The sequence below is a fragment of the Vipera berus genome (genome assembly GCF_964194415.1).
Source record: "Vipera berus genome assembly, chromosome: 8".
Taxonomy (NCBI): domain Eukaryota; kingdom Metazoa; phylum Chordata; class Lepidosauria; order Squamata; family Viperidae; genus Vipera; species Vipera berus.
In genome coordinates, this window is record NC_138211.1 from 25,891,395 (window position 1) to 25,918,044 (window position 26,650).

The window sequence follows — 26,650 nt, forward strand, 5'->3', positions numbered from 1 at the left end:
AAGAATCAGGGACAACCCGCAATGGCATCAAAATAATGGCACCACGGCATTATTGAGTTCCCTACCTAGAACTTGAGGGACACAAGGATGCCATTTGTGTCATCGGCATGATAAAATGGCCCCCATGGATGCAGATGGAAGCTGCCAGTGGGGCTTGCCGTAGATGCCATGTGTCCCAGCACCTTTTATCTGAAACGTGAAAGAAGCACCACAGCATTGCACTATAAGCTCCACCCTTTGGAACATGACACACAGACAGTAAAGTGGGGTTTTCTTCAATGCCCCCCCGGCACTGCCTGATTCAGTCTTTTATGCTCCTTCATGGCTGTTGCTGGCCTCCACCTGCATCTGCTTGATCTACACATTTAGAATCAAATGACAAAAGATGCAATTTGCCAATTGTAATGTTACAATTATTTATTTACATTTATTACAACTTTATTTTTAAAAAAATAATTTGCTTTTAATTTACAAAAGGGAGTTTTAGGGGTGACTCTCAGAGAGAAGAACTGGTGCTGACACAGAGAATCTGCACATAAAAAAACCAGGGGACACCTCTATTACACTGTTGTGACTAGACTGTTGTGACTTTTCTGACCATACTTGCAGAATCCACATGCTCACCACTCTTCCAGCCACTGTTTAAACAGCTATTGTTCTTTATGATAGGAATTTCAGTGCATCTTTGCAAAAAAAAAGATACATCTGGTACCTTTTGGGCAGAGAAGCCATTTGTTACCTGGCAAAAACAGACAGTGATGAACAAGGACTAGGTGTAGCCAACTTCTCCCCACCTGCAGAGGAAAGTATATCTTGCTTTTCCCTTCAGGCTAAATAATGTTTGCCATCCAGCAATTTTTCTTTATAAACTTCTCCAATCATCTCCTTGTGAAAAGTTAAGAGATTAGTCTTTGTCCAGTAAGTATTATCCTGGTGCTGTAACCACATTTGTATGTTCAGTTAGAAGAAGTTACAAGGGGGAAGGGGAGGGGGAGGGTGAGAGAGAGAAGGTTCCTGATCCAGAAAACAGGTTAGAGTAAAAGCATTTGTAACTGGAGGGATCAGGAACATAGCTTCTCTCCCTGCTTTGTAAATGAACAGGAAGGCTGATATCAATACAACTTCTGTTGGAAAGCAATTTTCTTTCTTTCATCGTACTGGGCTGCAGATATTTATTTATTTATTTAGTTTTCTATACCGCCCTATTCCCGAAGGACTCAGGGCGGTTTACAGGGCAATATTTAAAAGACAATATAGAATTAAGATAAAAATAGAATTAAAAAGAATTAAATTAATAATAGCCCAACAATAAAACAATGTTAAAAACTTAAAACTAAAAACCCCCTCAGTCCAGGCCAGATAGATCGAAAAGCCAGGTTTTCAGGTCCCGGCGAAACGAGCGCAAGTTGGGGGCAGTCCGGAGTTCCACAGGTAAATCATTCCAAAGGGCAGGCGTGCCCAGAGAGAATGCCCTCCCTCTAGGGATCACCTGCCGGCATTCCCTGACCGGCGGCACCACAGGACGATGGGAAGTTGATGCCGGCAGCAGGTGTTCCCTTAGATCACAGGTCTGCAACCCGCGGCTCCGGAGCTGCATGCGGCTCTTTCAGCCGTCTCCTGCGGCTCCCAGTCCTCTGCCATGTGCAGTCCAAAAAAAAAAAAAGTGGGACTAAAAAAGTTCAACCAATCAATTCAAATATGCAGGGTAGGTGCATATCTCGCCTTGGCTCCACTCTTCAGTCAAACCCTGTTCTGCACATGTGCGCATGTACGCGCATGCGCACACATTTTTTGCGGCTCCCAGTTTTTCCTTTTGTGAGGGAACTGGATCCAAGTGGCTCTTTCACTGTTTCAGGTTGCTGACCCCTGCCTTAGATAGTCCGGACCCAGGCCATTTAGGGCTTTATAGGTCATCACCAGTTTTGCTGACATATGGATGCAGAAGCTCCACAGTTTCTTTGTTTGGCTTGTTAAACTCATCTAAGGTAATATTGTGGGTGACGAACCAATGGTCTTCCAGACATTGCCAAAATGCAACTTCTTTATCTAATGGTGAGGCAAACTGGGAGTTTCAGGTGTGACATTTGAAGAACTCACAAAGCTCTCCATCCTGGTGATATAGGAAGCTTCCTCCTGGCTTAATTTCATTGATTCAAGCTTTGCAGAGGTGAAGTGGAAGAATTCCAGAGAAAAACCTTGCTGAACCTGATCTGAAGCTAATACAATCCTGGGTTGCATAAACAGAGATATAGAATCAAGATCATGCAAAGTATTAGTACTGCTTTATAAAACCCTAGTGAAACCTCAGCTTAAATACTGCAACCAATTTTGGTCACCATACTACAAAAAAGATATTGAGACTTTGGAAAAAGTTCAGAGAAGAGCAGCTAAGATGATCAAAGGCCTGGAGACTAAAACATATGAAGAATGGCTGCAGGACTTGGGTTTGGCTAGTAGTCTAAAGAAAAGAAGAAATAGGGGAGACATGATAGCAGTGTTCCAGTATCTGAGGGGCTGCCACAAAGAAGAGGGGGTCAAATTATTCTCCAAAGCACCAGAGGGCAGGACAAGAAACAATGGTTGGAAACTGACCAAAGAGAGAAGCAACCTGGAATTAAGGAGAAACTTCCTAACAGTGAGGACCATTAATCAGTGGAACAGCTTGCCACCAGAAATCATGGGCGCTCCATCACTGGAGATTTTTAAGAAGCTAGACAAGGGGTAGGCAACCTCGGCTCTTTAATGACTCATGGACTTCAACTCCCAGAATTCCTGAGTCAGCTGACTAAGGAATTCTGGGAGTTGAAGTCCATGAGTCATAAAAGAGCCGAGGCTGCCTACCTGTGGGCTAGACAGTCACTTGTCTGAGATGGTATAAGTTCTCCTGCTTGAGCAGGGGGCTGGACTAGATGACCTCCAAGGTCCCTTCCAGCTCTATTCTATTCTATTCAGCATCCGCACGTTCAGACACTTGACAATTGGTTCGTATTTATGACAGTTGCTGTGTCCCGGGGTCATCTGATCCCCTTTGGCGACTTTCTGACAAGCAAAGTCACTGGGGATTCAGATTCACTTAACAACCAGGTTACTAACTTAACAACTACAGTGATTCACTTAACAACTATAGTAGGAAAGGTTGTAAAATGGTGCAAAACTCACTGAAGAAATTTCTCATTTAACAACATATATTTTGGGCTCAATTGCGATCGTACGTTGAGGACTGCCTGGATGTGATGGTCCTGCAGTAGAAGCTCTAGAGAAAGGATCAGGTCAGGGGCCTCCATTTGTGGGATCAAAAAACTGTCAGGATGGTGGTTTTGATTGAGCAGTCATGGATGCCATCTTGACTGTTTTAACCTCCTCTCTGCAGATGCCCCTGAGTCATGCCCTTCTCTATTAGCTTCCAAAAGACCTTGCGCTGATACCTGGAATCCTCTTTTTAGATCTAGCAAAAATAGAAGGGAATATTTGTAGTTGAACTGTGCAGTCCTAGGTGCTCTCTGAGCTGGGTGGATTTCTTGTAGATGTTTCATTACCAAACTAAGTAACATCATCAATGCTAGCAAGAACAAAAATATTGTGGCAAATTGGCAAGACTCACTAAGACAGTACTGTACTTCCCTGTATTGGGTGATTTGGTTTCAAAACAAAGTGAGATGCAGGCCTTCGTAATGATATATATAACTCCCCCATCCCCTTGAATAAAAGCCACTAATGGTCTTTGCTTTTGCTAAATAATCCCCAATCGTTTCAAAGCTATCATTCAGCCCAAATCTCTCTTCCACTCGGCCAAGCCATTCTGTTCAGTGGCTGCTACTGGTCTGTTTCTAGGAGGCCCTCAGATGTTCCAGCGCTGATAAATATACTGTTTCTGGCAACAACAATGCTAATTTCACTAAGTCATGAAATCAGTACAGTGGTAAGCAAGACTTACAGAGTCTATGACTCCCTGGAGAGCTTCAAAGCCATCATTCACAGGGAAAACGTGATCCTTGCTGTCAGCAATTCGGGCCAACTGGTTTTGGAGAAAAAAAATAGGTAGAAAAGTGAGTCAGCCAATAAGGACATAAGGAAAAGCTGGACACTGCCAAGAGGCAGAGGACCATTGCGCAAGAGGTGGAGACAGCTCTTTGTCAAGCTTTATTGCCACTCGTGTGTGTGGATTTTGTTTCTTCAATGCTCATTTTTTTTCTCAGAATTTGCACTCATCACCACAATAGGATTCTAGTTTTTCCAAATACCATAGTGGGGTGAAGGGGAATTAGCAAAACCCCTCGAAGCAGAGAACTTCAGTATAATAGGACAGTGTTTCGCAACCTCAACAACTTTCAGATGTGTCTCAGGTCTCAGAGTTCTGCTGGGGGAATTCTGAGAGATGGAATTCTACATCTCTTAAGCTGCTGAGCCTGACAAAAACTACGATAGAATCCTGGCTGAACCTGGATCATAGTTTAAATTATTATAGGAGAATGGATCCATGGAGTCTTTAGAGGCACCTTCCAGGCAATTTGGCAGCTGCCTAAAACCAACATTCTTTCCAATCTAATTCTCAAAGTTTTCTTTAGCAAGATTTATTGAAATATGAGGAATGGGGTTGTACGAACTCCAGCAGCTGAACTGTTTCCCATTGGATCAATTTCATTTTTCATTCTCATGTTTGTTATTCCAGCCATCCTGTGATGTCTGTAGAGATGTCAGAACTTTTTCGCAGAAAAGTGTGAAACTGGCTGGTTCCCTATCCATCTTCTGAATCTTTATCAGCCCGAACTCAACCATTACACCCAAAACACAGGCACAGTTTACCATTGGCTTCTTCTGAGATTCTGGAATGTATCGTGACCTCCCAATATAGACCACGGTCTTGGGATCTCCAGGAAACTTCCCCCTAAGCACGAATCAATCTGAGTGTGCTCAGCTTTTTAAGTCCAGTCAAAACTGAGTGGATGTGTCTACTTACATTGGTTTTATAGTTAAGGAGAAGCATCTGGAACCAGAAATGATGTCTATTATTTATTGTTGGTTTCCTTACCTAAACCATGGTGTTTGGATGGGAACGGTTAATGTTTGGTTAATATTATGCTGGCCTGTAGGCACAGAGAGATGAAACTGGAACCAGCCGTAGCTTTTGCAATGCTCTTAGCCCTTTCAAAAAATTCCCCTCTATGAAATTCCAATTTATAGGGTGGAATTAGGATCTAGATGATAATGGGAAATTGTCTTGGCAGATTTTTCTACTTGCTGTCCAGCATTAGCCACTCACACTTCATGGGCAAGGAATGGTCTTGGCTCCAGTCTTCACTACTTTTGAATTCAATAGCAATAGCACTTAGACTTATATACCGCTTCAGAGTGCTTTACAGCCCTTTCTAAGCAGTTTACAATGTCAGTATATTGCCCCTAACAATCTGGCTCCTCATTTTACCAATCTCAGAAGAATGGAAGGCTGAGTCAACCTTGATCTGGTCAGGATTGAACTCCTGGCAGTAAGCAGAGTCAGCCGGCATTCCTGCATTCTATCCCCTGTGCCACCACGGCTCATACATTCAACTACTAATGTTCTCTCCTGCTCTTTCCTGCCAGCCCTCCAAGGTAGACCATACTTGGAATCTAAAGCCACACCAGCTAATATTATTTTTATTATAAGGGCATAGTAACCAAATCTCGCAAGTCTGAATGTGCCTTTCCCTCTTCTATCTTCACGAGAATCAATGGGGGTCTGAGAAGCCTTCTCAAGTTGCAGAAGATTCAGATTTCTTTTAACTGCAGATCTTCTGCAAGATGGCTGTCTTTTCAAAGGAAGATCCTTGAGCTCAAAGCAAGAACTGGGCATCTTCTAAAAGAGAGGTGGGGAATGATGTCCCTTTATAACTTGTGGACTTCAAGGCTGGCTCAGGAATTCTGGGAGATGAAGTCCACAAGTCACAAAGGGGCCATCGTTCCCCACCTGTTCTAAAAGACGAGGTGGCTTTTGAAGAGGGTAATCTAAGAAATCAAGGTGGTGGCTGTGTCATGGCAGGAACAGATGTTATGCCTGTCAAAAAGGGTCGAGGTTTTGATTCCACAGTTCTGGCCACTATTTTGACATTTTGGAGCTATATCCTGCAGACAGTCCTGGACTTCTAGCTCCCTCAAAAGCAATTTCAAATGAGACTGAAGGCTGTTACACTTAAACCAAGCTTTGCCCAAATGCAAAATGATTGAAAATTACCTGAGTTTCATTGAAGTCCTTTACACCAACACAGTACACTGTGGCTCCCAGCTCACGGGACCGGTTGGCCTGGAAAGAGAGGGCAAAGCATTGATTGCAGCCCACCCAGCATAAAGAAACAGTCATTCTCAGATGGGGCTTCCTAGCTACCATTCTATCTCCTGGCCCATCTCACCCACCTATCTGCCAGCTCAACCGGAAGAAAAAAACATATTCAACATGTTGGGATTGCCTTTCTGTTTGGGATGTAACCCATAACTATGATTTAAAAAGAGTCTCAGACTGAGGGAAGCAGAGGGGAATGCAGTTGCTTCACCTTTATGTAATCCTTCCTGGCCCTCCTTATACAGTACAGGTAGTCCTCGACTTACAACCATTTGTTTAGTGACAGTTCGAAGTTACAACTGCACTAGAAAAAAGTGATTTATGTTGCAACATCCTCATGGTCATGTGATGAAAATTCAGACACTCTGCAAAGGTTGCTGTTTCCCAAAGTCATGTGATCCCCTTTTGCGACCCTCTGACAAGCAAAGTCAACGGGGAAGCCAGATTCACTTTACAACTAAAGTTACTAATCACTGCAGTGATTCACTTAACAATGTAGTAACAAAGGTTCTAAAATGGGGCAAAACTCACTTAGAAACAAAAATGTTGAGTTCAGTTGTGGTCATAAGTCAAAGACTATCTGTACATTGGATTAAAACTTTCCAAGTTTGCATTTCCAAAGATCTGGAGACATCAGCTTGGAGAAGGCCTCTGCCATGACAAGCTGCCACTCATAATACAGTGGTTTTTTCTCCAATGCCTTTCACCCACTCTGGATGCTCCAGGCACGGACATTGGGCTTTAATGCCAACAGGAATTATGTGACAGCAAGGGCCAATCAGGGGTCAGTTGGCCCCATTTCTTATTACATTTATTTCTTTATTATTACATTTATTTCTTTATTATTACATTTATTTCTTTATTATTACATTTATTTCTTTATTATTACATTTCTTTATTATTTTATTTATTTATTATTAAAGTTATTTGTTGCCCATCTCATTTCAAAGTGCCTCTGGGTGGCTTACAGCATAAAAACATCAAAATCATCACAAACAAATATTCCAAGCCCAATAAAGTGACAATACAATCCAAGTCAAATCTTGGTCACAAGATGGGAGAGGAGGGAGCTGGATGCACAGGGGTGGGTGGGTCGGTGGGATTTGCTCTTAATCAACCGCTTCCAATGAATCTGCTGCCCTTGGAAATTTCAGAGCAGTTGCCCAAAGAGGATGGATCCTTGCTGATCCCTTGTCTGATTCTGTGACTCCCTTATTGCTAAACGACACGGCCACAAAGAGCAATACCAGGGGATCCGGCGGCATCGGCTGGTGAGCGCAGCACTACGGATGTGCCTCTTCATGTGGAGCCTCTTTGCAGCTTCTAGAAACGTTGAATGCTCATTTGAGCATTTGTCTTCTTATTGCATTCTTATGTCACCCTTTGCCAAAGTAATTTTTTAAAATCCGCTGAACGTATTGCACAGGTCGCAGGGGGAACCTAGAACAGCAGAATACCTTTGGCGTTATCTTTGAACCCATCTGCTTCCCTGAAGGGAAGGTGTTTTCCTCCCGTCCTTGTTCCTTCCACTCCTTCATTGCTCTTCTAACCGGCTGGCATCGTTCCCCGTTTGGAGCAATGTGAGAGAGGCCTGTGGCCTATTAATCTCTCTTTGAAGATCTGTAAAGCTGGCCATTCTTCCACTGTTTCTGCCTCCTCTGCTACTTTTAATGACCGGTAAAGTGAAAGGGGGGGAACGTCTTTTGTTTGATTCCTTTGGAGAGGAATGCATTCTCCCCACTTAGGGCAAAGCCTGGCCCCGACTGTCAACCCCACCCTGCGTGAGGGAGACAGGCAGATCCAGGAGGGGAATCTGGCCTTGGAGGAGATGCTGATGCTGCCTCTGTCTGAGCAGGAGATCATGGAAAGCCTCTTGATCAAATTGCAAAGGCAATCAGGAGCAACGAAGCATGCGTCTGCACAAAACCAGCCCTTTGCTAGCAAGCAAGGATGACTTTGACTATTTTAAAACAAACGCACAGACAGATTCCAATGGGACTACAGTATGCGCCAATTTTCTTTATGGAATTAGTCTCTTAGTTCTGCGGAGTTCTGGGAGCTCAAGCCCACACATCTTAAAAGTTGCCGAGGCTGAGAAACACTGGTCTAAACGGCCTCCAGGTTCTCTCCCAACTCTCTGATTCTGTTATTTATTATTTAATGTTCAGGAGGACATATTTAGACTAGGGAGAACCCGCTGTTGTACTTCCCTGGCTCACTGCATGCATATTTAATTTTCCCCCCCTTGTTCCACTGAGTTGATGTTGACTCCTGGCGATGACATGAATTGGGAAGGCTTAAGGAGGGACTGGCCCAAGGTCACCAGCTGCCTTTGTATCCAAGGCCAAACTCAATTCACACTTTCCAGTTCTGAACCAGGTGCCTTAACCACCAAAGGAGCTAGACTAAAAGATGTCTTCTAATTTTACCAAGGTTCCTTTCCCCACAAAAGAAACTTCTGCTTGTCTACTTCCTTTTTTAAAAAAAAATACATTTCAATTATTTTATTATTTTAGCTGGCAGTGATGGTTGCAGTTTGGGGTTCCTTATGTTTCTTCCCCTGCTCCATTTTATTTCCATTTTCCCTGCTTGGCTACCCAATTTCTATAATAATAATAATAAAATAAAATAAAATAAAAAATACAATACAATACAATACTAAAATAAAATAAAATATTTCTCCTGATGCTTCTCTTTGAAATCTACTAATTAGGGAAGCTGCAGTTTGCGGTACTGTACTATGCAAGATTGGTTGTTCACCTGGTTTCTTGTTCACCTCAGAATCATATTCTCGGGAATTAAATTTTTAAAAAATTGTCAGGAGCTTCTTCTCTTGAATGGAAATGATGGGGAGACAGGAGAGAGGGAATTCAGTCTGCGTTTTCTGCACAACAATAATTACGATTTTAGAAGAGGGCTGAAATTATGCATCTCACAATGTAAGCCTTGTCCCACTTAAGGCTGCTCAATTCCCAAGCATCCTAAAAAAAAGACATGGCGGATAAATCCAGCCAATTCCATTCAAATGCTTCAGACAGAAAGGATAGGCCATGACAGCTTTGTGCAATCTAATGCCCTCCAGATGTGTTGCAGACTAAGAATTCCTGAAAGCATCTGGAAGGCGTTGGATTGAGGAAGGCCAAGTTATGCATGGATAGAGGTCTCTACCCCTCTGCTGTTGAGAGACCTTATTTATTAGAATAGAGCCAAGTTAATGTGCTCTCCCCATCTTGGAGCCCAGATTAGTCCCTTTTGTAGAACTGTGGTGACAGCCCTGAAGATTCGTGTTATTGAAAAAAAATCACCATATCCTCTGGTTCATCCTTCTAAAGATGTTGTAATGCATCTGCTGAATCCTGAAGTGTTTAATTTTTGCAGTCAGAGATGACAGTTAAGGGAAGGGAACAGCAACAATTTCCTTGGGAAAGTCCCTAGGCTAACGATGGGAAAGAAATTCATTGGGTTTATATTTCATCATGAGCTTTCTTAATGTGTGCTTCCCAGAACTGTGTGGAAACAAAATGAATGCTCATGAAGACTTGGGAAAAAAAATAACGAAGCAGAATCTGGTTGATGGGAGATAAGATGGGAAGAAAAAAAATATATACCAACATTGAAATAAATAGATTTGTCCCCTCCAACCCTTGCAAAGTGGGGATGCAAAGATGGCGGTGCAGTGCAGTTATAGGAGAGGTTTAATACAATAATGTCTTAAAAGACATCAAGTGCCATGCAAACCTCTTGTCACTTCCCAAGAGAAAAGCCAGTTTATCTGCATTTTTTTTACTTTATTTAAACATTTATATTCTGCCCTTCTAATGCATCTCCCTGTAAAATGAGCTTGTGAACTGTCAGATTGTGGCTCCAAGCTTGTCTGGGCAAAGTTCTCTTGTTTGCAACAATCTCCAAAAATAAAGCTGAGTCCAGGCGAGTGAAAAGGACATGCCAGTTGTGAGCCTCTGAGGTAGACAGACAAAACACTGTCTGCAAACATGTGCCACCAACTTCACCGATCTCCCTCCCTCCTCTCTCCCCTCCCTCCCTCCCTCCCTCCCTCTCCCCCTCCCTCTCTCTGCAAATCCAAGATAAATTAACATGTTGACCCTAAGTATTCATTCCTTTCCTTTCCTGAGAAACCCCAAGAGGTAGAAAGTCTGGGCTTTATCTGCAAAGGAGAAGCTCTGTCAGTCTCCTCTCCCACAAAAGTGCTTAAACCAAGAAAGAGGTTATGGACATTGTTTGACTGAGGTTTCAGTAGGAGTTGAGATTTTAAAAACAACCTGCTTCTGGATTTATACGAGGGTCACAGTTACAGACTTTGAAAGCAAGGCTCCTACCTCTTGTTCAGAATAGAAGAAAAGGTCCTCATGAAGTTCTCCATCCGTCAAGGCAATAATGACACTGGCGGTCCTGTAACCTGATGAGGGAAGCCATTCCAGAAGTAGAATTAATGGTCAAGGACAATGGAACAGCCAGCTGCCATCTTGTTTTACTCAGAGCGTGATGCTGCTTATCTGGTGCTGTTTGCAAACTGTCACAGAAGTTTCTTTCATGTTTTACCTACACGTAGGCAGTCATATTTGCGCAAACTCAAGTTTATACAAACAACTAAATATTTAATGTAGTGGTTAAATACAGTGGTTAGAAACTGAGTTCTAACCTTGAGCATGGATGTTGGCTGCAGGACTTTGGGCCAGTCCCCCTCTCAGGCCTGGGAAGAAGCGGCGATGCCAAACCACTTCTAAAAATGTTGCCAAGAGAACTGCAGGGACTCATCTATGTGGTCAATGTCAAGGCCGGCTCAAAGAAGAGAGCCAGTTTGGTAGAGGCACCAGACTGGAAACGGCAATTCTTGGAGACTTGGGCAAGCAGTTGCCAAGAGTCCAGAATGACTTGAAGATGTGCCAACATACGCCCACATGCATATTTCATAGGAAAGCAGATGTCATTCTGTAGTGAATATATTAGCATGTTTTCCAAAGCATCCAGCTTATCTAACCTATATGTTTACTTTTGGGATATAAACATAAATGATTTTTAAAATATAAGCAGAGGTGCATGAGTGATATCTTAATGGCTGCCTGCCCAAGGACAAAACTGTAGAGCTGATGGCCTGAGGTTGCAGTTCCTGCTTGGTCCCTTCCAGACTATCTGGGGATTCAGGTTTTACAGCAGGAATATGAGAGGCTGCTTCACAGTAAACCGGGCCAAAAGGACAGAAGAAAGTTTTGTTAGAAGTGCGCACAAAGTAATTTGAGGTTGCCTGGTGTGAGAGAGAGAGTACACACGGTACCAAGCATCTGTGCAAAGGCAAGGTGGGCCCAAGTTCACTTCATAGAATCATAGGCTGGAAGGGACTTTGGAGGTCTTCTAGTCCAGGGCTTTTCAACCAGTGATATGCGTACCACTGGTGGTACTTTGGCACCTAACCGGTGGTACACAACCATCCTAGACAAATGGTAGCGGGGGAGGGGAATGAGATGAAGTGGCGGCAGCATCCCAGAAGCCCGAGGGAGAGAGAGATGGAGCTGCAGGGTTGTTGGGGCTCAGCAGTAGGCCCAGGATTGGCACGCGTGGTTACAAGCCGATCAGCACTTCTGCAGGGCTATGGGGGCTGGACAGAATCCCCAGGATCAGCGCCGGGCTCCAGCTGATTAGTGCTTCCGGAAGCTGGAGGTGCTCTGAAGAGAAAAGGAGGAGGAGTGGGGGAGAGAGGAGAGGATCTGAAAGAAGGTTTTAGCAGGAAAAGGCCAGTGAGGGGCTGCCCCCGCCCCACCCCCAGATATGCACACAGGAGGCAGCAAGTGCCCGACATCCCTGCTGACTGTCCCTGCTGACCACTCAGAAAGAAAAGAGGCAGGAGAAGCGCTTCCCTTTCCCCCAGGATGCCAGCGCTCGCATGCCCGCCGCCTCCCCATGGGGCTGGGCCGAGGTGGCGGGGCGGCCCCTCGCTGGCTCCAGGGCTGCTCCGTGGATCTAAGGCTGAGCGTGTTGTGGCTTTGATGGCCACTGCCAGGTTGTAGATCAGCGCCATGCTGACCTAGCCTCGCAGCCACAAGGCTTCCTTTCACTGGGACTACCCCTGCCCAGTGTGGGATAACTACGGCCGGTGGCAGTGTGGCCGCCGACAGCACTGGCAACCTCTCCCCTCCCGTCATCCCTTCCTGAATGCGGAGGAAGGAAAGGGATGGGAATGAGAAGCAGGGAAGGAAGGAAGGAAGGAAGGAAGGAAGGAAGGAAGGAAGGAAGGAAGGAAGGAAGGAAGGAAGGAAGGAGATTATAAAGAGAGGGAGGGAGGGTGTCATGCCCCCGTCAGAGCCTGAATCTGCTGAGGAAGATGAGCTGGAACTGGAGCTAATGAAATCGAGGGGGAGGCATCGTTGGCTTCGGAGGAATATGGGGAGGAGCAGGCCGAGGCAGGCCAGGGCCTTTCAGGATTGGGACAGTGTGAAGGCAGGGAGGAATAGGGGCAGGATGAACATGAAAGACAGAGCTCAGGCGATGAGCAAGGGCCACCCCCTCCTGATCCTCGAGCGGAGAGTGGCAGAGTGGCGAGAAGGAGGGAACAACATGGGCAGGCCTCACTACTTGGGAGGAGAGCGCCCTGCCCCTCTCCACAAGGCACATTGGGGATTGAGAGTTAAGGAGACGCTGTGGGGAGGGGCATTTGTCAGGAAGAAATGCTGAATTATTAAAGGTTTGTGTGCTGTTGCCGATGTTGGAAACAACTCTCTGATCTCCTGTTTTGTGTTGTGATTTCTACTGAAACTCTGACCATTGGATCGACTGACAAACTTGATTTGGTGCTCCAAACCTCAGATTGAAGTTTGGCTTCTCTTCTGAAACTACTTGCAGCCAGAGGCTGCTGAAGGTGTGTGTGTGTGTGTGTGTGTGTGTGTGTGTGTGTGTTTACTGGCTCTGGGACTTGCCAGAAACATGGAAGTGTTTGGGGAACAATTGGAGCAATAAAGGGGCAGTTTGAACTGTCAGCTGACTGGGTTGCCTCTGTGCCATGCCCTGGGTCATCACAGAGGGTCTGAGGGAAGTCCTGCCTTAGCACTTGGCCACCAGCAGCCCTGCTGCCCCTTTCGCCATAACCTTGTCCTCTCCTCCTGGCCTATCCTATTGCGAAGGATGCTTTGGTTACAAAGCTGGGTCTCCTCGCATGGAGAGGGAGTGGGCCTCCCTCTGACCCACACACTTTGCCCACTTGCACCCACCATGAGCAACCAGGCCAAGGAGAGTGAGCAGAGCAGCAGCAGCAGCCTTGTGAAGAGGTGGTAAGCATAGCTGGGCACCCCCTCAGGAAAGTGGGGCTGGACTGGGTTGAGCTGCAGCGTCCTGGTGCTCCTCCGGGAGCTTGAGGGCCAGGCTGGGCGCTTGCCCTCCACAGCCCAGGGCTCCGGGCAGCCCGTGCCACCGTCCAGGAGTCCCCCGCGTGGCCCAAGAGGAACAGCGAGGCTCCTCCGGTTGACCATGGCCTGGTGCCCACCCCAGTCCCAGCCCCTCCACCAGAGACCTCTGGATCCCCCTCACAGGCGCCCCCAACCCCGACCTGAGCAATGTTGAGCTGGCCATTGACTTTGCTTGTCAAAAGGTTGCAAAAGGGGATGGCATGACCCTGGGACACTGTGACCGTCATAAGTATGAATCAGTTGTCAAGCATCTGAATGTAAATCACGTGACCCTGGGGATGCTGCAATGGTCATAAGTGTGAAAAATGGTCAGAAGTCACATTTTTCAGTGCCATTGTAACGGCAGTAAGCGAACTGTTGTAAGTTGAGGACTACCTGTAGTTTATCACTTTTTTTTGGGTCATCAAGTTTTTGACACCTTGCTAGGTGACTGGTGGTACTTGAATATTGCCATATCCTAAAAGTGGTACAATCGGTGAAAAGGTTGAAAAGCCCTGGTCTAGTCGAGCCCTCTGCCCAAGGCAGGAGAGCTTATGCTATCCTGGTCAAATGTTTGTCCAATGTTTTCTAACCCTAACCCTCTGTTAATGCAGCCTAGGACTGCTTTGGCTTTTTTGGTAGCTGCAACACACTGCTAGCTCATACTTAAGCACTTAGATCTCCCTCACAGTTATTACTATGAATAATAGTAATTTCTCTTACTTTTTTTTATTAACTACTAATTTATAATGGTAAATTATTACTATTAATAATAGTATTACTATTACTCACTTAGGCAGGAATAATCAAATGCATAGGTACAAAATAATTGGAGCGAGGATGAGCAGCCACCTGAGCTCCGGCTGGTGTACTTGAATGCCAGGTCCGTAGCCAATAAGGCTCCTCTCATCCGGGATCTGGTTGGGGGTGAGCATGCGGACCTGGCTTGCATTACGGAGACCTGGTTGGGCCCAGAGGGTGGTGTCCCTCTGGTTGATCTTTGCCCACCAGGTTTCCGGGTGCTTCACCGGCCTCGGGCTCAGGGTAGGGGCGGGGGAGTGGCGGTAGTTATGAGGGAGACCCTTTGTCCGCAGGAGGCCACCGTTGTCCAAATAGCCGGCGTACCATCTATTCTGTATCTATGCATTTGGTTTTTCCTGCCTACATGCAGGAACTTTTCTCAGCACTGAACTGCATCTTGTTGGATGTCCCAAAGGTCCTTTTTTCAGGAGGCAACTGGACTTTCATTTTTTCTTTGAAGACATTTCTCTTCTCATCCAAGAATCTTCTTCAGCTCTGACTGGATGTTGGGGAACGGAAGGATTTATTCTCCTTGCAGACAGCTGGTCATTTGCATCCTTTTAGAGAGTCATTGAAGCCACTTGGAGATCTACCTGTGACCTCAGGGTCAGCTGAACAGTGCAATTGGGTATGGAGCCTTCTTGGCTGCAGGATGTTTTCTGCACTGTGTCCCTTCACTGCTGAAGACAGGCGCAGGCTGTTGGGGATGTGTCTAAATGGCCTCAACGACTCTCAAAAAGAATGCAAATGACCAGCTGTCTGCAAGGAATATAAATCCTTCCATTCCCCACCATCCAGTCAGAGCTGAAGAAGATTCTTGGATGAGAAACAAAACGTCTTCAAAGAAAAAAGAAAGTAAGTCCAGTTGCCTCCTGAAAAAGCAGCTTTGGGACAACCATGACCTGGATGACTGACAATCTCCATAGACATCTTGTTGGATAATTGTTGGATTCAACTCTTCTACCTTGGCACATGCACAATAGTTCCACAACTTAGCTGTGATCAAATCTTGAAAGAATCCTGAACTTTCTTTTCCTGTGTGCTTAAATGGATGCAATCTGATTAAAGAACTGTAAATTCACATCAAATTGAACTTTGCCTCACCTTTTATTAAAAATTACAGATGGGATGTACGAGGAACAATTAAAGGCTGCCATTTTCCCCAGAGTTGTACATTTATTCATTTTTCATGTGGCCTGACAGCAAGAGGGAAGCCTTGGGATTGCTTTAGGGCAGGATGGCCCATCATGGAGAAGAGACAACATATTATCATCCCAATTACAGCATGCCAAATGCAGAGAAGGCAGAATTACTGCCCAAAGGTGTTCTTATCACCCCAAGATTGTTATTGTGATCTGAGTGTGGTCTGGGCTTGTCTGTGGTCTGGGTTTCAAATGATCCCATCACAGTGAAGAAGTAATTAAAGTTAATTTGGTTGCTGCTGTCAACCTGAGTCATGCATTAATACTCAAGTTAACATACTGCTGTTATGAAAGTGAAGATAATCTCAAGAATTTTGTCTGAAGGAAAAATGTTCCACTAATTATCAGTCTTTGCAAAATATCAAAAATTACTATGGAAAGTTTTCTACTCTGGAGAAGAGCAGCTGGGAATCAAATGACTGCATTTTCCAGAGAGGGCGATAATATATTAGGCGGAGAACAGAACAGAATAACAGAGTTGGAAGGGACCTTGGAGATCTTCTAGTCCAACCCCCTGCTTATGCAAGAGACCCCATACCAGGGGTGTCAAACTCACTATGTCACGTGACGTGTCGTGACGTGTCGTGACTTTTTCTGCATTGCCGGAGCTGGGGTGGGCATGGTTTCGGCATGACGCATCCAGCCGGCGGGCCAGCAGTTTGACAACCCTGCCCTATACCATTTCTGACAAGTGGCTGTCCAGTCTCTTCTTAAAATCTTCCAGGGATGAAGCATTTACAACTTCTGGAAGCAAGTCGTTCCACTGGTTAACTATTCTCACTGTCAGAAAGTTTCTCCTTAGTTCCAGGTTGCTTCTCTCCTTGATTAGTTTCCACCCGTTGCTTCTTGTCCTGCCTTCAGGCGCTTTGGAGAATAGGTTGACCTCCTCTTCTTTGTGGCAGCCCCTCAACTATTGGAACACTGCTATGATGTCACCCCTATTTCTTCTTTTCAATAGACTAGGCCACAGGTCTGCAACCCGCGGCTCCGGAGCCGCATGCGGCTCTTTCAGCCGTCTCCTGCAGCTCCCAGTCCTCTGCCATGTGCAGTTCAAAAAAAAAAAAGTGGGACTAAAAACGTTCAACCAATCAATTCAAATATGCAGGGTAGGTGCATATCTCGCCTTGGCTCCACTCTCCAGTCAAACCCTGTTCCGCGCATGCGCGCATGTACGTGCATGTGCACACATTTTTTGCGGCTCCCAGTTTTTCCTTTTGTGAGGGAACCGGTTCCGAGTGGCTCTTTCACTGTTTCAGGTTGCTGACCCCTGGACTAGGCCATGGACAGGCAACTTTGGCTCTTTTATGACGCGTGGACTTCAACTCCCAGAATTCCTGACCCAAAGAGCCAAGGTTGCCTAACCCTGCACTAGGCCTATCCAATTCCTGCAATTGTTGTTCATCAGTTTTAGTCTCCAGGCCCCTAATTATCTTTGTTGCTTTGCTACACTCTTTCCAGAATCTCAACCTCTTTTTTTTAATGAGATGACCACAACTGGATGCAGTATTCCAGGTGTGGTCTTACTAAGGCTTATAAAATGATATTAACACATCACATGATCTTGATTCTATCCCTTTGTTAATGCAGTCTAGGATTGCATTGGCTTTTTTGACAGCTGCAGCACACTGTGGGCTCACATTTAGATGGTTGTCCACTAGGACTCCAAGATCCCTCTCATAGTTTCGCTGTTCCACCAGGTTTCACCTAATCTGTACCTGTACTGTGTTTGATTAAACTGTGTTAAATGGGAGTGCAGGATGGAGGTGAGAATCAGAAGATATTTGAAGGGAGCCAAAAACATCCCAACAGATATGAAAAGGGGATGGGACTTGAATTACTCAATTCTGGTCATCCTCTGGATATGTTTACGATACATTGCCCTATGTGTATGCTTTATTTTTGTCCCACACCAGATGACTTTCACACTTTATTTACATCACGCCCTTTATTATTTTTATAAATATGATTAACATATCAACATAACTTCCTCCTCTTATTTTCTATGCAACAACAACCCTGTGAGATGACTTTGGCTGAGAGAGAGTCAGTGCCCCAAAGTCTCCCATCTGGCTTTTATACCTAAGGCAGGATTAGAACTCGCAGTCTCCTGCTTCCAGCCTGGTGCCTTTACTACTAGACCATAAAGGCAAGTATTGAAAACCAGCTACTCAGATTAATCTAGCAAACAGGATTTAAAAATTTTGGAAGAGGATTTAAAAGCAGCAAGCAGAGAAATGAGGTGGATGGGTTATGCACCATTGCTTAATGTGCTTCCATTTCAAAATAGATTTTTGATTTTTTTTTAGAAAAGTCAGAACTGCAGATCAATCATCTGCATGTGTGGGCAATGTGTAGTTTTGTAGTTTGCCCATGGTGGATCTAATCAAGGTTTGTCTTAATAGCAGCATTTTGAATTGCAAGAAGATATGAGTTTTCACACTGCAGATGTGTGATTCCACAGAACCACCAATCAAACTTAGATACTCTAAGGTCTGCCCAGGGTTTTCTGAGTAGGAATGTGGAAGAAATACAAAAAATAAATGAACAGAGTTGTGTTTCAACAGCTTCAAATGTTATGGAACCCAATCCAGTAGAGTTTACTTCTGAATAAAAACAGTACAGAATAATTTGGTCTCAAACTTCCATTCAAAAACAGTTAGACATCCAGTAAAATTGTGGCTTCCAAAACACTGTTATTAACATTTAATGTAGAACTTTATTGCATTGCCCTTTGCAATAGCTAAGATGCTCTGATAACATTTCCGGACAACCAGTTTTGTTTAGCAAAGATTCCTGGCAACCTTAATAAAAAGTTTTAATACTTGCACATTCAGAGGTTTTATTACTTCCTGTTGTTCCCCACTGGGAAGAATTAATGCTGGATATCCTGCCATTTATTTTCTTAGTGTCAATTTTGTTAATTACTTATGCCTTTCATGTACATGGGTCTGTATGTTTATGTGTTCATTTAATATCAGAATACCATATTTGCCCGAAAGTAAGACCTACCCCGAAAATAAGCCCTAGCTTGATTTTTTGGGGGGAAGGCCTAATATAAGACCTACTCCCAAAATAAGCCCTAATTTTGGGGCAAGACACACACCTAAAAATCAAGTTAGGGCAGGGGTGGGGTGGGGGCGTTGGAGCTTACCATTGCAACCAGGTCTCCGTGGATCGACACTTGCCTTGCTGGAAGGAGCAGCTTCATTCTGCAGCTGAGAATGGAGCCCCGGCCTGCATTTCACAGTCTGAGGCCTTTTCAGAAGGCCTGTAGCTGAGAACCAATTGAATCCATAGCTCAGTTTGAATCCATACCTCGGTTCTCGGCTGCAAAGGCCTTCCGGAAAGGCCTCTGGCTGCAAAATGCAGGCCGGAGCTCCATTCTCAGCTGCAGAATGAAGCTGCTACTTCGGCCGCAAAAGAAGGGGGCTGGCTGGGCAGGGCTGTCGGTGCCGCCACTGCGAGGTGAATGGAAAAGACACACACATACACACCGAAAATAAAACCCGGTGCCTCTTTTGGAGGCAAACAAAATACTTACTTTCGGGGAAACAGGGTAGCACTACAGGTAGTCCTTGACTTATGACCACAATTGAGCCCAACATTTCCGTTGTTAAGTGAGTTTTGGCTCATTTTACAGTGTTTCTTGCCACAGTTGTTTAGGGAATCACTACAGTTTTTAAGTTAGCAACACTGTGGTTAAGTGAATCAGGCTTCCCCATTGACTTTGCCTGTCAGAAGATCCCAAAAGGTGATCACATGACCCTGGGACAGTGCAGCTGTCATAAGTACATGCCAGTTGCCAAGTGTCCAAATATTGATGTCCCACATAACCACAGGGATGCTGCAAAAGTTGTAAGTATGAAAAACAGTCATAAGTCACTTTTTAGTGCTGTTGTAACTTTGAATGGTCAGTAAACGAATGGCCATAAGTCAAGGACTACCTGAATTGTGTACCAAGAGGGAAATAGACTGATTTAGAATAATGACAAATATCAGGGAAGGTCAACTGCAAAATAATGAAGGAAGATGCTCTTATCAAATGAGTAAAAGTAATAATGACCACTTTATTGAACGTATTCTTACCTTGAACATTTTCATGATAAATTTGCTCACTGGCCTAAAACAGAACCAAAGAGAATTATTAGGCTGTAATATATGGACAAAGTATAGCTTAAATTACCTGTGGCAAGAATATGGTGCCACGCTGTGAAGCAGACAAGTTGGGGACGGGATGAGCGGTTGCTATCCAGCCACAGAGCAAAGCAAAAGTCCAGTTGGACATTGTGACCCATCCCATTTTGGAGCCCCAGCCCATGTTTATGTGCATCCTATGTGGAAAGCATATCAAAAACTAGCTGGGGTTTGATGGGATGGTAGCAACCGCCATCTTGCTGCCTTTCACACCTACTTCCCGTAGATGCTCCGGCCCAGACCGCCCTCTGCCTGTGGCACCTATCATAAAACAAAAACGTAACTTTTTTGCTCTTATTTACCCTTTTAAATCCATCGTGCATGTAGGTGTCTCCTCCTGGCAAGACCTTCTGAAGTTCATCTAAGCCTCGACGGATTTTTTCTCTGGAACAGCAGAAGACACCAGCTTTGGTTAGAGAGAAAGTATTTGCTACAGGCAAGGTAGGCATGCCAAAGAAGTCACAGCTCTGAACTCTCCCACCGTCTACGTGAAATAAAGCATTTTGCAATGCTGTGGTGAGAGAGAAACGTTGAGGAAAACTATTATTATCTCCAGGCAAGACATTGTACAGAGACAGCCAGAACGGCGAGGTGGCTGATAACTATTTCCCATGCTTTCTAGGCATGGGAAAAGTTCTCTTTCTTAGGACTCCCATCTTTTTTTTTCTTTATTCTTTCCTGCACAGTGCCTGGCAACCTGTCAGCTCCATTTCCGGAGTCCTAAGAAAGTCTAAGGGTAGGAAAAGGGGGAGACAGCTGGATTGTTTCCCCTGAACTTCACCATTCACCAATATCTGCAGAAACACGTCTGATTTGGGGCCATCGATTGCACTTCCCAACAAGTAAAGAGGTGTCCGATTTGCCAACGTGTGCCTTTCTCCCTCCTTCCCTCTTCTTCTCTTACTTTTCTAATGTAAAGGTAAAGGTAAAGGTTCCCCCGCACATGCGTGCTAGTCGTTTCCAACTCTCGGGGCCGGTGCTCATCTCCGTTTCAAAGCCAAAGAGCCAGCGCTTGTCCGAGGACGTCTCCGTGGTCATGTGGCCGGCATGACTAGACGCCAAAGGCGCATGGAACGCTGTTACCTTCCCACCGGAGTGGTCCCTATTTTTCTACTTGCATTTTTACGTGCTTTTGAACTGCTAGGTTGGCAGAAGCTGGGACGAGTAACAGGCGCTCACTCTGCTACGCGGCACTCGGGATTCGACCCGCCAAACTGCCGACCTTCTGATCCACAAGCTCAGCGTCCTAACCCACTGAGCCACCGCGTCCCTTCTTTTCTAATGAGGCTGCACTAAAGGGTGGAAACCTGAGTTGTGGGGAACAAGGTATGCTGTAAGAGAGACAAATGCAAGGTATTATATTTAGGGAGGAAAAATGTAGAATCTCTCCTCTTTCTCTTCTCTTCTCTTCTCTTCTCTTCTCTTCTCTTCTCTTCTCTTCTCTTCTCTTCTCTTCTCTTCTCTTCTCCCTCTCCCTCTCTGCCCTTCTCCCTAATAAGGTGCCTCTGAACAGGCATAAAGGAGGATGTATGGTTTGGAAGCACCAGATCAAGGGAGAACTTGGCTGTGGTCATTGATAGCAGCATGAGGCAACTGCTAGACAGGCTAACACAGTTCTTTTGGACACAATGACAAGAGGAAGGCTTGTGAAAGCACAAGAATCTGTTCGTGTGGAAAAGGAGCACGGTTTGGACCCCTTCCTACAAGGATGCCCTTCAAAATAGATATCTTCTATCTCCAAAATAGATTTCTGCTGGCAAACCTTGACCCTTAATGCCATGTAGGGAAAATGCTTGGAAATCTCCAACTCTCAGTTTGGCCAGTATTGTAGAATCCCAGAACTGGGCCATTGAAAGCCAGACCTAAAGCCTACATAAAAGCTTCCAGATCTGGGTTGCAAAAATCCAGATGACTGCTAGAGAGCAGAAAAGGAATTCAAAAGGGTTTTTTCTGCCATGGAGTGGGTGCCTGTAGTATTGCAACCCAGATCTGAAAGCCCAGCCTTAATAAGCTCCCTGTTTGCAGCTCTCCCAATCTGATATGGAAGAATTACATGTAGTCATTGATTTATAACCACAATTAGGACCAGGATCTCCACTGCTAAGCAAGGCGGTTGTTAAGGGAGTTGCACCTGATTTTACTTTTGTCACACATTAAGTGAATCCAGCTTTTCCCATTGACTTTGCTTCTTGGAAACCGGGTGGGTAAGTCAAAAATGACAATCAGATGATTCCGGAATGCTGTAAGCATCATAAATACCTACCAGTGACCTAGCACCTGAATTTTGACATGTGACCATGGGGATGCTGCGATGGTCCTAAGTATGATGACCAGTCATAAGTCAGTTTTTTCAGTGCTACAGTATTGTCATTTTGAATAGTCACTAAAAGAATGGTTTTAAGTCAAGGACTATCTGAGGAATCCTTGGTGCTCTCTGAACTTGGTTGTTTTCTTATTAGTGTTACTGATGATGTTACCTAGTTAGGTAATGAAACATCTGCAAGAAAACAACCAAGCTCAGAGAGCACCAAGGCTGCCTCCTCAATCCCCTGCATACCCCACTCCCTTCTAGTACTGATGATGTTACCTAGTTTGGGTAATGAAACGTCTGCAACAGGACAACCAAGTTCAGAGAGTACTGAGGACCCTAATTTCAACCCTGAGCTACAAATATTCTCTATCACCTGCATTGGCTTAATTTACACAGCCCAACATTCCCAAGGCACTAAGGAGCAAAAGCTCTCCAAACAGAGAAGAAAGTGTTAAAACCTGCAATGATGCAAGAGAAAACCTTGTTCTGCAGAAATTCAACAGATTTCACAGTCCCAGCATACTACTGAACCTACATAATGAAATACATTGAGTGCACTTTATCAGGATTAATTTCAAGCCACACCGAGGCCTGACACAAGATATATCAGTAACTCTTTCTTGTGGAGTTGGCGTGACACAGCAGGCTAAACTAAAAGGGATAATTTATGCCTTATTTGTTTGGGCAGGCACCTTCTGGGAAGACTGCAAGTGTGTTTTACTGCCCCAGGTTTAACGTATGAATTCAGTCTGCGTTCCTTCAAGAGACAGAGAGGACAGTTGCTGCTTGGGTCAAAAAAAAGTCAGTATGGCAGTTCTGATCAGGCAATCTTTTCCAAGATGGGGAGCAGAGCTCAGATCTCTGCTCCTCCTGGATTCCTACATAGCTTCTACAACAGGCTAGTAGTTGTCGCTGTTCTTAAAAACAGCAAAGTATTGTTTTGGCTGAATATAAACACGGTCCCTAATAAATCAAAATTTCTCTCTGGGTAAAACAGAACAGTTGTACAACTTTTCAAAAAAGCAGCAGTCTTTGCCCCATAACCTGTTTTCAACGTGAGGCTGAAAATGTCCGATCCCTCCTCAAGGCCCTTCAAATCTGTCCTAGGGATCATCTGGGGGGATTGAAAGAGACGAGGTGCCCAAGTATACCCAGGCTATAACATCAACATTTCTGTGCAGAGTAACAGCTAGGATGGTGGGTCCTAGGACAGGTAAGACCCCCCCTTCTTACCTGTCTTCTGTCAGGTCCATCAGGGTTGAACCTTGAGTGGAGAAGACAATAAAAGACATTCTCAACTGGGGGCTGCAGAAAGAAAGACAGCAAAATGAGGTCCTTCCTTCCTTCCTTCCTTCCTTCCTTCCTTCCTTCCTTCCTTCCTTCCTTCCTTATTCCCTCCCTCCCTCCCTCCCTTCCTTCCTTGCCTCTCTCAGCAAACCATGGCAATATTCCTCTATCCAGCTGAAAGTGTGAACTGCCTCCACTGGGTATTCACAAAAGGTGAGGAAAAAAGTCAAGGTGGCAGCTGTGACTGTGCAAATGAAGCCTCATCTCTTTTTATGTGCTTTTCATGTGTGGCTGTCTCTGCGGATTGTATATAATTTTTGGTGCTGCTTGAGGACTTCCGGGTGGCAAGGCGTCGCCGGAGGCAGCCATTCTCTGGCTGTCAGCCCCGCGGATCCGTAGAGCCGCCGAAAACAGTGCCGATCAGCTGTTTTGGTGGCTCGGAAGCCCCCTCCTTGGGAGAAGAGGAGGGGGTGAGCGCCCAGGTGGGGGTAGAGCTCTCCAGGGCCGCCAGAACTTAAAGTTTTGGCGGCTGAAGGATTGAGCCCCCCCAAAGCCTGGGTTTGCTCCGGACTGCGAGGCACTTCTGCTCCGGGCTTTTTGGAGCAGCACAGGGTGTCTGCAATCATCCCTGCCAGCAAGAGAGAACTTTGGAGAACTTGGATGCAGGCAGAGCGATACAGGAGATTCAGGTGAAAGTGGATTTATGATCTTTAACTCAATGGACTTTGCGGAGTTTGAAAGTGAAAGTGCGTAGCAGGCAATAGTGGGTGAAAATGGCGGCTAAATCTTCTAAAGTTCTTAGAAGCGCGGGGGCTTCTCCGGTGCAGCAGTCTTCGCTACAGGCTTTATTGCCCCCTGCACCTGCACCTGCACCAACTCTTACAGTTAAAGATTTGCAGAATGTGATGCAAGACATTATGGAAAAGCAATCGCAACTTAGAAATGAGGTCATTCAAGCCTCTTACAATACTAAATTTGCAATTGCTGAGCAAGAAGTCTTGGTTTTAAAAGAGATCCCTCCAAGAAACTTAAGGAGAAGGAAGGAGTTTGCTTTTTTAGCACAAGAATTAAGGCGACGTGATATTAAGTTCAGATGGGAGATACCAGTGGGTATGGTGGTGATGCATGAAGGTACGAGACATCGTCTTACTACAGTGATGCAGGCATGTGATTTTTACAGTAATGTTTTAAAAGCAACCCCCATACCACGTTTGGAATCTACAAAGAAGAATGGCGAGGGAGAGCCTCAACTACGTAGTGAGAATTTACAAGGTGCTGAAGGAACAACGCAGATAGATGAGAAAGCTACAGGAGTGGATCAAATTTCAGTATCATCGGAAGAGGCTAGAGACCAGAGGATGACGCGTGCTGCTTCGAGACGAATGAGACGAGAGCAAGAACAAGACCAGCAGAAAGTCATGGGACCTCCAAAACGTACTTATAGCAAAGCTGTGGGAGGGGCACGACCTAAGAATGTACAGGGGATCCTGGAAGAAGCGCTCCAAAAGCTTCGGGTCGCGAAGGATGGCGACAAAGTTTCTAACTTGGAATGTTAATGGTTTAAATTCACCGCAGAAGAGAAAGAAAGTTTTTCAATATTTAAAACAATTCAAGAATGATGTTATTTGTTTACAAGAAACACATATTAGAGTCATGGACCAAAAGTACTTATTAAATTCAAGACTGGGTACACAATTTATTGCCTCTGCAACGGACAAGAAAAATGGAGTGGTTGTTTATGTTAAGAATACTTTGACAGCGGAGTTAATTGAAGCAGATAAACAAGGAAGATATGTTATAATAGAACTGTTAATAGAAGGCAAAAAAACACTTTTGGTTGGATTATATGCTCCTAATCAACAACAAGCAGACTTTTATAGTTTACTACACAGCAAGATTACTCAGTTGGATTATAAATCTTTCATTTTTATGGGAGACTGGAATGGTGTTTTGGATGTACAAATGGACAAGAGTGGTTCTTTTAAAAGTATTCCAAGTCATGCTAAACTGCCTAAATCCTTTTTTGAAATGAAGGATGATTTGGAACTGCGAGATATTTGGAGAGAAAGAAATCTGCAAGAAAAGGACTATACTTTTTTTTCCAATAGACACCAATCTTTTTCTAGGATTGACTTTATACTAATTACCAATGATTTCTTTTCCAGGACTAAGAAGATTAAGATTTGTCCAAGAACCATGTCTGATCATAGCCCAGTCTGGCTAGAGATAGACAAGGATAATAGAGATAGGTGCTCCTGGCGTCTAAATGAGAATCTGTTTAGAAATCAGAAAAATGTGGACGAATGTAAAAAACAGATGAAGGATTTCTTTGAAATTAATATGCATAAGGGTACTTCTATTGAAATGGTCTGGGATGCTAGTAAAGCTTATATGAGAGGTGTGTTAATATATTTGAATAACAAATATAGACGTAATCTGGAATTTAGGAGGAAGGAATTAGAGAATGAAATTAGGGAAAAAGAAAAGGCTTTAATTTTGAATCCATCGGATGTGAAGATTAAAGAGGCAATTAATTTATTAAGGGGACAGTTTGACAAGTTGATGGCCGATCAAGTGGCAACTAATCTACGGTATGTTAGACATAATACTTTTTGCAATGCCAATAAACCAGGTAGATGGCTAGCTTATTTGTTAAGGAAGAAGCAAAGGGCTTTTAATATAGATAGAATAGAACATAAGGGTAAGGTAGTGTATCAGCAGAGTCTTATTAAGAAAACTTTTGTTGATTTCTACTCTAAGTTATATGCTAGGGATAAGATTAGTGAGGTAGATATTGATGTATATTTGATGAATGCTAATATTCCTGTTCTTACACAAGAACAAAAGGAAGAGATGAATCAATTGATAACTGAGGAAGAAATTTTTTCAACAATTAAACAATTGAAAGTGGGCAAGGCGCCAGGGACGGATGGGTTGACTGCTGTGTATTATAAAAATTTACAGTTAGAGATGGTAAAGCCATTAAGGGAATTGTTTCAGACAATTCAAATGGGAGGAGGGGTGCCTCCGTCTTGGAAAACTGCTTTTATTTCTTTGATACCAAAGGAAGATCAGGATGTCACTCAAGCAAAAAATTATAGACCAATATCACTTTTGAACACGGACTACAAGATATTTGCTAAGGTTT

General features: G+C 44.4%; 1 protein-coding gene across 1 annotated transcript in view; it reads right to left on the minus strand.

The window, feature by feature from the left end:
- ANTXR1 (ANTXR cell adhesion molecule 1) overlaps window positions 1-26,650 on the minus strand; it is a gene marked incomplete at its 3' end in the record, with an annotated part of 177,486 nt that overhangs the window by 123,864 nt on the left and 26,972 nt on the right. The window contains exons 3-8 of the mRNA XM_081333597.1: window positions 23,449-23,520; window positions 20,207-20,288; window positions 19,797-19,830; window positions 10,651-10,730; window positions 6,209-6,277; window positions 3,935-4,015 (exon numbers count right to left, since the gene is read on the minus strand). Of these exons, the coding sequence (XP_081189723.1) occupies window positions 3,935-4,015; window positions 6,209-6,277; window positions 10,651-10,730; window positions 19,797-19,830; window positions 20,207-20,288; window positions 23,449-23,520 (418 nt within the window). The remainder of the gene's footprint in view (window positions 1-3,934; window positions 4,016-6,208; window positions 6,278-10,650; window positions 10,731-19,796; window positions 19,831-20,206; window positions 20,289-23,448; window positions 23,521-26,650) is intronic.